Source organism: Elaeis guineensis, chromosome 7 (assembly GCF_000442705.2).
Source record: "Elaeis guineensis isolate ETL-2024a chromosome 7, EG11, whole genome shotgun sequence".
NCBI classification, from domain to species: Eukaryota; Viridiplantae; Streptophyta; class Magnoliopsida; order Arecales; family Arecaceae; genus Elaeis; species Elaeis guineensis.
The window spans coordinates 17,630,227-17,644,466 of record NC_025999.2 but is presented as its reverse complement, the minus strand read 5'-3'; the positions used below and the strand labels follow the sequence as shown (position 1 = coordinate 17,644,466).

General features: G+C 36.2%; 1 protein-coding gene across 2 annotated transcripts in view; it reads left to right on the top strand.

The window, feature by feature from the left end:
- Positions 1-1,650: 1,650 nt before the first annotated feature.
- The window catches only part of LOC105060449 (SUMO-activating enzyme subunit 2), a 44,035-nt gene continuing 31,445 nt past the window's right edge, over positions 1,651-14,240 (top strand). Inside the window, exons 1-5 of one of the 2 annotated variants that reach the window (XM_073260665.1) lie at positions 1,651-1,942; positions 2,046-2,135; positions 9,141-9,224; positions 9,341-9,559; positions 12,395-12,496. In XM_073260665.1, coding sequence (XP_073116766.1) covers positions 1,910-1,942; positions 2,046-2,135; positions 9,141-9,224; positions 9,341-9,559; positions 12,395-12,496 — 528 coding nt within the window. In that variant the 5' untranslated portion in view covers positions 1,651-1,909. The remainder of the gene's footprint in view (positions 1,943-2,045; positions 2,136-9,140; positions 9,225-9,340; positions 9,560-12,394; positions 12,497-14,240) is intronic. The other variant, XM_010944165.4, reaches the window with a different exon arrangement.

The window sequence follows — 14,240 nt, the reverse complement described above, 5'->3', positions numbered from 1 at the left end:
TACATTTGATACAATTATTTTTGAAAACATATTACTAGATGCAAGACTTAACTAATTGGATAGATAAAATAAGATCAAACATAATAAGTAGTATTGGGCATAAAAGCAATCTCTTTGGTTTCTCGAATTATTTTTCAATTTTGCATGAGATTTTGCAAAAATGGTTCAACTATACAATGAAAAATAATATATTTTTTAGAGACGTGATAAATATTTTTGGCATCATAGAGACGTGATCTAAAAGAATTAACATATCATTTTTTAATATCACCGCATTATCACTATATAACATTATCAAAATGAGAGCTTGCTTTACTTTTTCAATCCTAATGGTTCAAATTGATAGTTTTGTGCAAAGAAAATGGTTTGCACCACCATATATTATGAACATGATATCTAGAAGGATGGTTTATGGGGTTTATTGGAATAGGCCCAATTTCCTCCTATATTATACTCTTTTTTGGTGGCCATAGAAGAGAAGTGCAATATCTAAGAATATCACCTCTCATCCATTACTCCTCAATCTATCAATTTTTGTTATGTATTGTGACCATAGTATTTGGCAATATGAATTGATTAATGATACAAATTATAAAGATATAATATGATACAATTCTTTTTATCATTGAAAATTTGTATAAAAGTTTAAACCATATGCCATCATTGCCTATACAAAGAATATCATATCTCATCCGTTATATCGCAATCCCTGATTCATTAAGCATTGAGATTATAGTATCATCAAAACATAGCCACATCAAAATCTCATCCCTTCTCTAGCCACAATAAAAAAAGTGCAATACATTAGGATGTCAAGGAATATGGTATCTGATCCATTACGTTGCAACCGGCCATTTGTCAGAGATATTGCGACTATGTATATTAATTAATAATAAAAATTAAATATGATATGATTTTTTTTATCCTAAAAATATATACTAGCAAAATCTCAACCCTATTGGTTTTAACCAAGAAAATTTCAGAGGGATGGATCTTACACCCGAAATATCAATTTTTAGATTATAATATAATTAAAATATAGCTACATCAAAATTTCATCCCTTCTTAAGCATCAATCGAAAAAAATGCTATACACAAGGATGTTAAGGAATATAATATCTGATAAATTACATCATAATCCACCATTTGTTAGGAGTATTGCAGCTTCATATATTAATTAATAATAAAAATTAAATATGGTATGATTCTTTTTGCCCGTAAAAAACTATACCAACCACAGCAAAAATATCAGCTCCATTGGTTTTAACCAACGAAATTTCATATGGATGGACCGCCAAAACCCAAAACATCAATATTAAGATTATAATATTATTAAAATATAGCCACATCAAAATCTCATCCCTTCTCTCAAGCCACAATTAAAAAAGTAGAATGTATAAGGATGTCAAGGAATATGGTATCTGATCCATTACATCATAATCCACCATTTGTCGGGAGTATTGCGGCTGTGTATATTAATTAATAATAAAAATTAAATACGATATGATTCTTTTTATCCGTAAAAATCTATATTAGCCGCAACAAAATCTGAGCTCCATTGACTTTAACCAAGCAAATTTGACATGGATGGATCACCTGAACCCAAATCTCGTGCTTTTACGACATCAATCCCTCTTCAGCTCCATCCCTTTCCGTTCCGGAATTTCTCCGTGGGCGGAGAAGCGTAATGCTCCAAGGAGCCATCGGGTAAAAAGTTTCCATTTAAAATTCCCCTCTCCACCTCCCGTTTTCTTTTCTACGAAAGCAAAGCACAAGTCCTCTTCGGCCGTGAGGGCTACCGAGTTCTGAGCTCCGACCGTCTGGATTCCCTGCCCTCTTCTACGCGCTCTTCTAATCCCCTACCAAAATCCTTCCTTTCGCTGTCTCGTCGCTGCTCTCCATCGCTCCCATGGCGTCGTGGTCGCAGTTGGAAGCGATTAAGGTATGGTTATTGGTTTCTCAGGCGTTGTTTTCTTCTGTCTGTGCTGTTTGGGGCCAATTTTTGCGCTGAAGTAGAAGAGGTGAATCGAACTGAGTGGTTGCAGACGGCGAAGGTGCTGATGGTGGGGGCCGGCGGAATTGGGTGCGAGCTGCTCAAAACCCTTGCGTTGTCTGGTTTCCAGGATATTCACATTGTAAGCAGCCGTTACTTGCTTCCAGTGCTCTTCCAGGGTTTTTCCTCAGATGGGTTTTGGGTGTTTTTACAGTAGCTTAGGGTTTTAGCACAAGAAAAAGAATCTCTTTTGTAAACCCCCTTAACCTCGTTTTTCCTGTTTGCTGCAGTCATGAATAGTTCTGCTTTTCTGATACGAAAAGAGAATGGTTGACTATTCTCTTGGTTTTACTGCTCTTGATTTTATTTTTCTTTTTTTTTTGGGTGGGGCGGTGGAGTTTCAATGTAACTTCAACTTCTTAGGAGGCCGTGGTGGATTTTTGATGTTGGAGACTATAAAGTGATACAGTTGTTTTCTTAAGAGGGCAGTTGCTGGTTGTGCAGAGTATATGACTGCAGGGATGATGGATGAGATGTGAGACAGAGAAAATTTATTAGCAGAATTTGGTTCTATGTTTTAAAATTAGAAACTTGAGAATGAAAAACATCTTTCAGAAATGTAATTACTATTGTTGAGTTGTGTCGATTACTGACATAATTGGGGCTAGGTTTCCACTTACTGCATTGGCAGGATGGGGCTGTTATGTTTATGTTGTGAAATACAAAGAAAATTCTGATTGCATTGGGTGGATACATAGACCCTGGGAGAGCTCAGGAAATTTGTATCATCCAAGGACAGTTTCACCAATCATAAGTACATTTCTTTTCAATGGAAAAAAATGTGCGCTTCCACAAAGAAGACCTGAAAAGAAGATCTAGAGGCATTTTGGCATGAAATAATATATTACTGCGAAATATACCAAAATGGAAAAGAATATGTTGGGATATCAATAATAGCAATAAAAGAGTATCTATATGAGTCGTAACTTTTGTATAGTGGTGGATATTCTATGAAGTTAAGATTTTATGGCACATGGCTTTACATGAAAATTCTTTTTTTAGTAGAGGTTAACATCCAATCATTTGTAGTGTTAGTTTCTTACATAGATTGTACTTTACATCCATGGATTTTTAATTTATTTAGTATGGTGTACTTAAAGTATAGGTGGCTGATTGGGAAGTGATGTAGGTTTATGTGACATGAAGGAGCTATTTGTATGGGGAACCTAGGATGTACAAAATGCATCTTTCTCAATAGGAGAAAAGGATGATGAAAGAGGAAGTGATAATAGGCTAGGAGCATAAACAATTAAATGATAAATAGATGGAATGATGTGTGAAAAGCATTTTTTTTTTTTTTGGGTTGGACCACAGATGGGCTTTAAAAGCATGGCTATCCATTAACGTAGGTGACATGCTAGAAGAGATATAGGTACTGGTTAGAAAGAAGAAATTCTCTGTACTTTTAGCTGTAGTTATGAACACAATTGTGAGCCTACGAGTTTAGCATGTTCACAATGAAGTATGAACAATCAAAGGTTTGAAGATGCTGATTGTTGGGACAAGAATAGATAAATTTTTTCATTAGGCGAGCACCTAGATCAAATGGAAGGTGTAACTTATGAGATACCGGGGAAAGGATGGTTCATTTGTAAATTGAAATAGCCAGGTTTACATGGGAGAAGAAGTTTTCTAATGATTTTATCAAAATTATCACAGTTTCATCTATAAAAAGCTTGTAACATATGTTTGTCATGAGTTCCAAATGCTTTCTAAGGTTGTAGCAACAAATGGATGGCTGGAGGTCTAACTAACATTTTGGTTTTTCAGCCCAGTCATTGATCCCTTTCTATCTTGATTGGTACTTGCTAGTGTCTCAGGAGGGCTCCTGCATCATTTTCTTGTTGGAGTGGTATAGTACTGGTAGGACCTGCGAGGATGCACTAGGACATGAATCCTTCCTTCTTTGAACTACCTGAATTGGTTATGCTAGCTTAATGTCTAGATTGTCTGAAGAAGTTGCAGAGGCCTTAAATGAGATAGCCATAGATGCCTTGCTTTAGTTGCACCTAGAAGGAGATCCAAACATTTCCTAAAACATTCTAAGTCTTCTTTTTAATAAAATAAAAAAGATGCTTATAATGAGATCAAACTCTTCTTAGTTGCAGTAATCATCATATTAATGACATATATGATTAAGCTACATGAAATAGTAATACTCATATCTTGGTAGGTACGAAGAGAGTTGTTATGTAAGAACCAGCTGACTTAGGATCTGTGGCTAGGTTCAGTAAGAATGATGGTAGGCCTAAAAGAAAAGGACATCTCAAGGATTTATGACACATTTGTCAAATAGAAACATGGGGTAGATCACACTGTAGTTTAGGCCTATAAGAGAGATTGGTGGGAATTTTATGGGCTGTTGTGGTTAAGATTTGCTGTCATGGTTAAGAGTTTAGGTCAATAATGCCCTATGGAAATGCTATTTGGCTTTATGCTCCTGTTCTGCACTTTAGGTGGAAAGAAAGGAAAGGAAGTATATGTTTGGGTGCTCTAATGAATTAAAAATTGGTGAAGGGAATATCACTAAATCAGTCTGAAACCTTTTTTTGGGCTTATGTTGATTTATTAAAAAAATAACGTGAAAGAAAGTTAGTTGCAGCAGCTGTTGAAACGATGATGATTAAACTAAACACAAGGACCAAATCATAATCTAATCTGATATATCTAAATCACATCAAGCACAAAAGCAGAGAGGGTAGTAGCAATGAGTTGTTTTATACAAATTAAGCTTTGAACTCACTTACCACAACAGGAACTACAAAGTAGAAGAGAGTCTTCCACAAGTGAAGAAATGCACATGTATAAAAAGTCTTGAATGTGGTATGGCAGAGTCCTTGAAGTCATCTCAAAGCAATGAGGAGATGGGGCTTCTCAAGAAATGACTCGAGAAAGATAGGAAAAGAGAAAAGAGAGAAGCTAAACCTTGCTTTTAAGTTACTAATCTTGAATTTGGATGCTCAAACTTAAAGATGGGCTAGGTCTGGTTTGGATTGATTCACTTCCCTCAATTATGACTAGTGCAAAGTAGCTTGACTTGCTAGCAAGTTGGTCCCATGTGACTTGAACCAAAGAAGAGGGTAGTGGGTAGGAAAAAGTGAAAGGAGAAGAGGCATACAAGGAGGAGGCGAAGAGGGGAACGTGTATCGATGATTGACAATAGGGTGGGTTAGTAGACAGCTTTTACAATGGGTATTCTGGTACTGAGGTGATGATGGGAACCTTATTAATCGTTGGGTTGTGAAGAGGCCTAGGTGGTGGTAGGTTTGAGCAGGATAGTGACAGGTAGCTTTGTTAAGAACAATAGATGTGGCTACGGGGCTGGGTGATGGCCCAGCGATTAGACCTTCACATAATGAGGCAGTTGGTGGTGTGTTGGTGACATGGGGCTTGGATGGGTTTATCATGGTGATGCAGTGATTTCATGGTAGTAGGTTGAGCTAAGGAGGACATGAGAAGTAGGAAATAATTTGAGAAGAGCTAGAGAACAAAAGAGGAGAAAAGGAGGAGAAAGGAGAGGGAGGAGGAAAGAAGATGAGAGGAAAAAGGGAGAAGAGAAAGGAGAGCAAGGAAGAGGAGGAATTGGGCCTTTTCCCGACTATTTGAGATTACTTTATGAATCCTCATACACCAAGCTTTTAGTTATTTCTACTTTTGATGTTATTTTGAGCTTTTCTATATCTTTATTTTCACAACTCTCACCCATGTTATCTTTAGCCTTCCACTTCTTCTGTTGAATCCTCTTTCCCTAATTAAAGTACACCTTTTCATCAGAGCCCATTTAGATTTACATTTTTAAGTACCTGTATTTCCAGTTTGCCACAATGGGCTTCTATCACTTTTAAATCGATACTATTTCTTGCCCTATCCTTTCAGTTTATTTTTTTCATATAAAATATATAGTATTAAAAATATAATATGCTAAAAATATGTAAATTCTTGGCCCTGTGTTTCTGAATCATATCACTTGAACCTGGTTGAACCACTAATCTGACAAGTTTACTGATATCATACACAACTTGTGACTTTAAAGGGTCCGATCAGGTGGCTTGGAAATGAGTTGTATTGATCAGGTAAACAAACTAAGGTAAAAAATGCCAGCTTTACTGAAACTATTCATGCCCAAACTTACTATAGAATGACCAAGATAAAGAAAGATGAAAGACTGTAAGTTGGCATCAAATATCTCCTGAATTCTCTCCCAAAAGTTCTCCTAAAAATAATGAAAGTGAAATAAATTAAAGATATGACAGTTCTGGTAAAGGCTAAACCTCTAACACATTTCCTAAAAAAATTGGGTACTGGAATTTTTCTGAAATTAGTAAGAAATATGGGCCATGGATCAAAGACTGGTGCTGCAATTCATGCAAGTCTTTTGGCCAAGGCTCAGATATGGAACCACTGACCCCTTTTAGATGATAGATTTTGTCAAGTAGGTTTATCTATGTTCCAAGATGTGAACTGCCACCTTTTTTCTGAACTCCCTCATGCACCTGAAAGTTATATATAGCTAACTTGTGTCTTACAACAACTATCAAAGTTATATGTGCCATGTTAGGATTGTAACATAGCCACCACTATCCAAAAATTTAAAATGATTTCTTTATCTGGGCCGGATTCCCCTCACTTTGTTTGATTCATAAGCAACAACTGGTGCAACATATTGAAGGCTTAAAGTACTCTAAAAAGTTGCCTCAATGAATAGAGGTGCCTATTACCATCCTTAGGGCGTCAAGTCAAACTCATGGAACAGGTTTTGGCAAAATTACTTAGGGGCCATTTGGTTGGGGGTAATCTGGCATGGGAAAATGATTTTCATGTTAGATTACCATATTTGGTATGAAAAAGGAAAGAAAGAGATGGTAAAAATGTTTGTGGGTCCCATGCTTATTTTTCAGAGAGAGAAGGTAAAACAAATACTATGGGGGGTTGGTATTTGATAAATTCTCAAGTGGTGGTAATTCATATTTGACAAAAATATCCCCAATAAAGTTGCAAGTGTAATTATTGAATTTGTTCTAATATCGCTCTAAATTCAAATAATAAAGAGTTTTTGTAAAAAAATTAAGATGGAGATGGTATTATATAAAGAGCTATATGATTATAGTCATTACATAAAAACTAATTGGAGATGACAATATTATTCCAGTATTAAAAAATTATTTTATGTTGAAGGGTATATTTGTAAATTTGATCATATTTCTATGTAGATTTAGCTCCAACCAACGTAGTAATCTTTGTCCAGTATCATTTTCCAAAGTAATTTTTTCATCAACCAAACATAGTAAAAATTATTTTCCTTTGCAATTATTTTTTCAGATAAATGATTCTTAGGAATTGTTAGATTATCCCGTAATTTGACGTACCCCAACCAAACGGACTCTTAGTGGAATCACCAAGTTTAACAACCCAATTCCTCCCCCAAACTGCTCTTCTCCACGCCGCTCTTTTTTTCCCCTTCTCATACCATATTCTAATTTCACGTTTCTTTGGACTCATTGAGCACTGACTTTTGAGACCCTTTTGGATTCTTCTTCTCTATTTGAAGTAGAAATCATACTTTTTTTTGCCAAACCAGCTTTGGATTCATTTTTCGTTAATGCTTTGTGAATCAAACAACTTTAGATTATGCTCGTCATTTGTCGACTATGTATGTCTGGTATTGTGCAAGAGAACAAAAGTGCAATCCTGTAATTCTCGCTATTGACTATACCAGTCAAAGGACTAGGGATATGTCTACATTAGTCCAACAATATTAAGCAGGAAATATTTTGTTGGTAGTAGATGCTAGTCATGCTACTAAAGCATGTTGTTAAGTATAGACTGCATGATGGTGATTGGCCCTTGTTTTGAACAATCCTATTTGGTCCATATGATGTGTCTAAAATTATCAAGTTCAGTAACTTTGGAGTGCAGGAGCACTTTCAATCTTGTTGAAGATTTCGTGAGTGCGCATGATATGACATAAACCACCCCCAGAGTTTTATCCTATCATCAGCTTACCTTGATCTGTACATGGCAAGAAGGGCAATATCAGTAGCATGATAATATACATACATACATGCATATACATATATATAGATACATATACACATATATATGTGTACATATACACATATATACACATATATATGTGTACATATACACATATATACACATATATATGTGTACATATACACATATAGACACATATATATGTGTACATATATATGTATACATATAGATACATACATATATATGTGTACATATAGATACATACATATATATGTGTATATATATATATATCTCTATATATATGTATATATATGTATGTATGTATGTATGTATATATATGTATGTATGTATGTATGTGTATGTGTGTGTGTATGTATATATATGTATGTATGTATATATGTGTGTGTGTGTATGTGTATATATATACATATGTGCGTGCGCTCGCGCGCGTATCTTTATCTCAAGTAAAGCTGAGGATCTATTCCTATTCAAACCATCAATATAATTTTATGTATAAATTCTTTTCTGATCTTAATAAAAGAGCTGGGTTGCACTCGGTAATGTACACTTTAAAAGTTTGTAATTAAAAGTTAGTTGGAATCTACATGATTCTTATCTCGCTTTGCTTGGTTCTACCTTCATATTTCTCCATCTATTTTTGTTTTCTGTTGATACTTTGTTGATCATTATGTTGCCCATGGATATGCTGCCTTTTGAGGTGTATGGTGGCCAGGAGCTTAACTTTTGCTTTATTAAAGTCCAGATTGCAGAATGGAGCATCAGATTATTCTTTCCTTCACTTCGCTGAATTTCTGATAATAGAATTTCACCAACATACACCTTGAACCGAATGGAATCCATAATGTGGCAATATAATAGTCTAAAATAAATTTGGCAGAAAATTTCTATATTTTCTCTTTTATATTTAATTTTTTATATACTTGTTTATGTGTTTTTTATGATGTGTTAATGACTTGACTGCAGCGAAGCTTCTTTTATTTTAACAATTATAGAATACCTGGTTATGTTTTAAGATTTTACAAGGTTTGTTCATGCAGTATTACTTTCTATACTTGTTGTTTGATAATTGCAGATAGATATGGACACAATTGAAGTCAGTAACCTCAATAGACAATTTTTATTTCGACAGAGTCATGTGGGGCAATCTAAGGCTAAAGTAAGAAACTAATGTTTGATATGTCATCTTGTGTTAAATCATACTTGATGCTTCACATGGGCCTGTGTGTTAATGCTGTTGCTCTGACTTCTTCCTTGCAATGTTCTTCATGTCAGGTTGCTCGAGATGCTGTTCTAAAGTTTAGGCCTCACATCAGCATAACACCACACCATGCAAATGTCAAGGATCCGGAATTCAATGTGGATTTTTTTAAGGACTTTAATGTGGTTTTGAATGGTCTTGATAACTTAGATGCTAGACGACATGTTAACCGCCTGTGCTTGGCTGCTGGAGTTCCTTTGGTTGAAAGTGGAACCACAGGTTTCTTGGGGCAGGTTAAGTGATGTTTCCTTTCTCTTGTTAATTTGTTGTTTAATTTTTTTTAGTGCATCAATACACATTTTCTTATGCATTAATTCTATTATCGGCATTGAGCTTTTTAGACTAGATTTGTCAAGGATGGGTGTCACATATTACTGAGGGTTTGCTTCGTTATGTGACTTGATTAATGTTTATAGAAAACAAAATATCAAAGAATAATATGGTATTGGTAGAGTAGTAAAAAGTTGTGTTATTTTCTGTCTGAGGCTGAGGAAGATCTATAACCATGACCATTAAACTTTGGCCTAGTTCATTGGGATCAGCTTAAGTTTGGGATAGCCATTCTTTATAATGATTTTGGTATAAGTCAAGTTATATCATCCGGGATATGCAGAGAAGGGCAGACTGAGATGGTTTGATATAATTAACATAGTTATACACAATGAACTACAAAGTGAACTGATGATTGACGAACTTATCTTTTTCTGTCCAACTTTTGTCTGCTATAATTTGTTCTAGGCATGGTTTATAGATCTCTACATACTGTATCGTGGGCCTATGCCATTCAATCTTGTATGTCACCAAGTTATTATGCAATCACACTTAGAATATTTGTTAACCACTTGCACATGGGTTGTCACCTTGTTCAATAAAGAAACTTGCTTTCAGTATGCAACCATTTGATGTTTTATTTGAGTGTTTACTAGTTGCTAGTTAGAAAGGGAAGCTAGATAGACCTTCACGAAGGAAAAATAGTGTAGTACTTGTTGATGAATGATGCACAAATTTTGCTGCAACCAAAAGAAGCTAAACATATATTACTTTGCATGGATTTATATTCATGATAATCACAATGCACAAAACAAACCTACCTAAGCACCATCTTTCATTGTTTTCAATGAGCACCAAAATTCTTTAACCGATTGAGTACTTTTGACCATGCTTTATACAGCAGTTAGAGATTGTGATACTCTGCCATTTGTGTGTGAGAAGATATTATGTTATTATGTAGGATATTAGCATTATTTGATATTTATGATAGAGTTTTGTTATAATTTTGCATACACTATTACTGAAGCATGCTAAAACTGTCTCTGTGGTAATGCTGACATGAATTTCAGGTGAAAGGATTTTTAACAAGGAATACTATAAAGTCAGCAATTTACTTGAACTCCTTTTGTCATGACTTGAAACCAGGCGTTGCCAAGTCCCAAATGTGACTACAATCTTGTTCAAATCAATGTTCAGATTTAATTTGATTAATTTTTGCAGAAGCACATACTTATTGATTTAAACCTGGCGACATGTAATTATAGAATAAATGGCTGTTCGATCATGCAGAGCAGCTAAACATCAAAACTAAAATTTCTCAATACATAATACTGGAATCATACCAAGATTTATTTCATTCCGTCATCTTGTAATGCACAAAATAGTTCAGTTTAGAGACAAATTTTACATCCCTTGGTATAGGTATATTATAAAGTATGAACCCTCTCATTACTTTACTAATACAATCACTTCTATAGCTACTAGCTTTGGATCGAGATACACAATGGTCTAACTCTTCCTTTTGTGGCAGTAGCTTCACTAGGTTGCTGCATTTTTCTGTTTTTCCAATCCTTCGCTCAAGCCCATGTTGCTGGGTAATCTCTGCTCCTTTTTTCGCTGCCTTCCACCAAAGAATGCATTCTATTTTACCCAACATTGACAGAATGACATTCCATCAAACCTGCCTGAGTGTTATACTTGATTATCCAGTGAAGAAGTATGTTTTCATGATCTCTTTTTCCTCACATTGTATTCAAAAGATAATATGACTCCAGTCTGATGTTGAACTGCTTGTTCTCAGTCTGTTGGAAATGTATGCTATACTCAAATGTTTGTTCCTAAGAACTACACTGCTTGGTAACTTTGAAGTTTCTAAACTTTACTAGTTTATGATTGTATTTCTCATTATTTTTATATGCAATTATGAGCTGGTCTAATGTTCTTGATATTGCTTAAGCCCCTGATTCTTTATGCACTAATTACTTGTTTATGAACCATAGTTTGTTGAACTAGCCCGAACCGGATGGTTTGGGACGTGCTGAACCATACTGGTGGCTAATTGGTGCGGTTCAGTCGTTGGATTCGGAATGTTGGCGAAAACGAAGTGAGGGAGAAGAAAAAAGAGGAAGAGAGAGAGAGGAGGGGAGGGAAGGAGAGGAAAAGGCTGGCGGTGGCCTGCTAAGGCCGTTGGAGGACCGTCGAGACTTCGGGTCTCCGTGGTCCTTCGCGAGAGACTGAGAAGAGAGAGAGATAGAGAGAGGGGAAGGGAGGGGAGAGAAGGGAGGGGAAGGTGGCGGGGAGTTCGTCGGGTGGCTGTCGTGGCAGCTGGGTGGCCCAACCCCCCTCTCGGGGCCGCCATGGGGTTTGAAACAGGGGCTTCGACGGCCTTCTTGCCACCTTCCTCTCCCTTTTCTCCCCTCCCTTTCCATCTCTCTCTATCTCTCTCTCTTCTTAGTTTCTCTTACAGAGGATCGGGGAACTCGGAAGGCCTTAGCGGTCGTCCGGTGGCCACTGCAGGCATCTTCGCCGGCCGTTCATTCCTTCCTCTCCCTTCCCTCTCTTTCTTTTCCTCTCTGGTTCATCTCCCGTTTTCGTGTCAGTTCGGATCTGGTACGGTCTAGTATGAAGACCTACCGACTCATTCCATCGGCTGGCTGCATAGGTTCGGTTCCGAGTTAGCGATCCTTGGTATAAACTAATTTAATAATTTTGTTTGACAATCTGATATAGTGGTTTTGATTGTGTATCATTTTGTTTCTAACTATGTTCTTATATATTTTAAAATATGATTGGAGCAGGTCACTGTGCATGTCAAGGGTAAAACAGAGTGCTATGAATGCCAACCAAAACCAACTCCAAAGACCTATCCTGTTTGCACTATCACCAGCACTCCTTCAAAGGTTTGATCTTTAATGGTGACCATGGCTAGATGCATCATCTTGATTCTTGTGTGCTTGTTTAGTTAAACTGTTTTTTTAATTTATATAGTTGCTTAGGAACATTTTACTACAAGCAGAAGTGTTATTTTAAAAAAATGCTTGTGGCAAAGTTTTCGTATTGCAATGATTCTTATAATGGATCTTATATTTCAAAGTTTGCTGTTATTCGTGCTTGGATAGTACATCATTCTCTCTAATTCTTATTTTTGTTGATTTCGTTTGCATAAGATTTGACTTGTATAGCTTCATTAAATTGACATTCAACATGCAACTTATGGTAAAAGGTTAGTCATATATTGATATTGGCCTGATGCAGAACTAATTACATTTTTTCTAGGGCAATGTATTAACTTGGTGTCTGGTTTAATCTTTGTATCTGTTAAATTATCAAAGCAAAATGTGTTTATTTATGGTACTACATCTGCCAGGTTTGGGTTTTCTGATTGTGGTACTCTACCTTATGGATTCTGTTTCATTTGATGCAAGTTTGAGGAACCATAAGATGATTTTTCTTTTGAGTTTTGGTAAAATTGACATGCTAACTACATTCATAATAGACAACTACCTAACCACTATTTATGGTCATGACTACCAAGCAGAAGTGGTAACAATTAATGTTTGCAGTATTTTCCCATATCAGTTGGTATTTGGCATACCATTATCGATCCGGTGCCATACCAATATGGTACAGGGCTTAGTGTGCCCCTTGCCAACACATGGTGATGTAGGAAACTCTGATTAGGTCCGTGTGGAAGCAGTGACATGGAAAAAAAAGAAAAGAGAAAGATTTATTATGATTGAAAAGTTCTGTATGCTTGCTGTCCATGACAGAGTAATAGGGCAGATCTGAATCAGATTCCAGTTATATTGGGGAAAGGGAGATGTGTATTAGCCCTAGGGTTTTAGGAGGGTCTCAAAACATAAGCAAGAGTTTCTATGTTAGAACTTAGAAGGATGCCAAACCAGGTGAACTCAAGATTATGACTGGTTCAAGGAGATTACAAGCAGTGAAAAGGAAGGCTTCTACATCTGATCAAGGTTGAGCAGAGTATAAATCTGATCTAGCTATCTGATAATTTAGTAGTCAAGAAAATAACAGCAGTAACTTGACAAGGAAATCGAGAATGATGAAATTTTAATAGATCATATTTTAATAATATGAAGAAATTAGTATACAAGCAAAGAAGAAGAATAAAAGCAGAAATATACTAGAAGAACAGAGAATGTCAAGAAGTGGAAGAAAGTGGAAAAGCAGCCGCACCAGGCCTTTTCTTAATTCTCACTCAAAATTCCATGTACCATCTTTTGGATGCCTAATGCAGTCCATATGTAACGCGGACAAGTGTTGCTTCCTATTTTAAAGTCTTTAGACTCCTATAGTATTAGGACTCCAATGAACCAAGCTGATGAGGAAGAAAAATGACTCTAGTTGGGTGTCACTGTTCATGGTGATTGTTGCTGCTGAAATCTGGAACGCTGTCGGAAAGGTTGGAGCGGTGGCGCATCCTCCCGGGTGGAAAACCTGTAAATAAGTCCTGACTGGAGTTGGCTCTAGCGGGGACCCTCCGACACTCAAGTTAGATAATAGAAAAATAGATGGGAAGGAGTGTAGAGAGATTACGATCGTGTACCTTGTGGGATCTTTCGTAGGCTCTTTTTGTAGACTAAAGTCGAGAAACCGTTGCGAAAAATCATGGGGCCGATT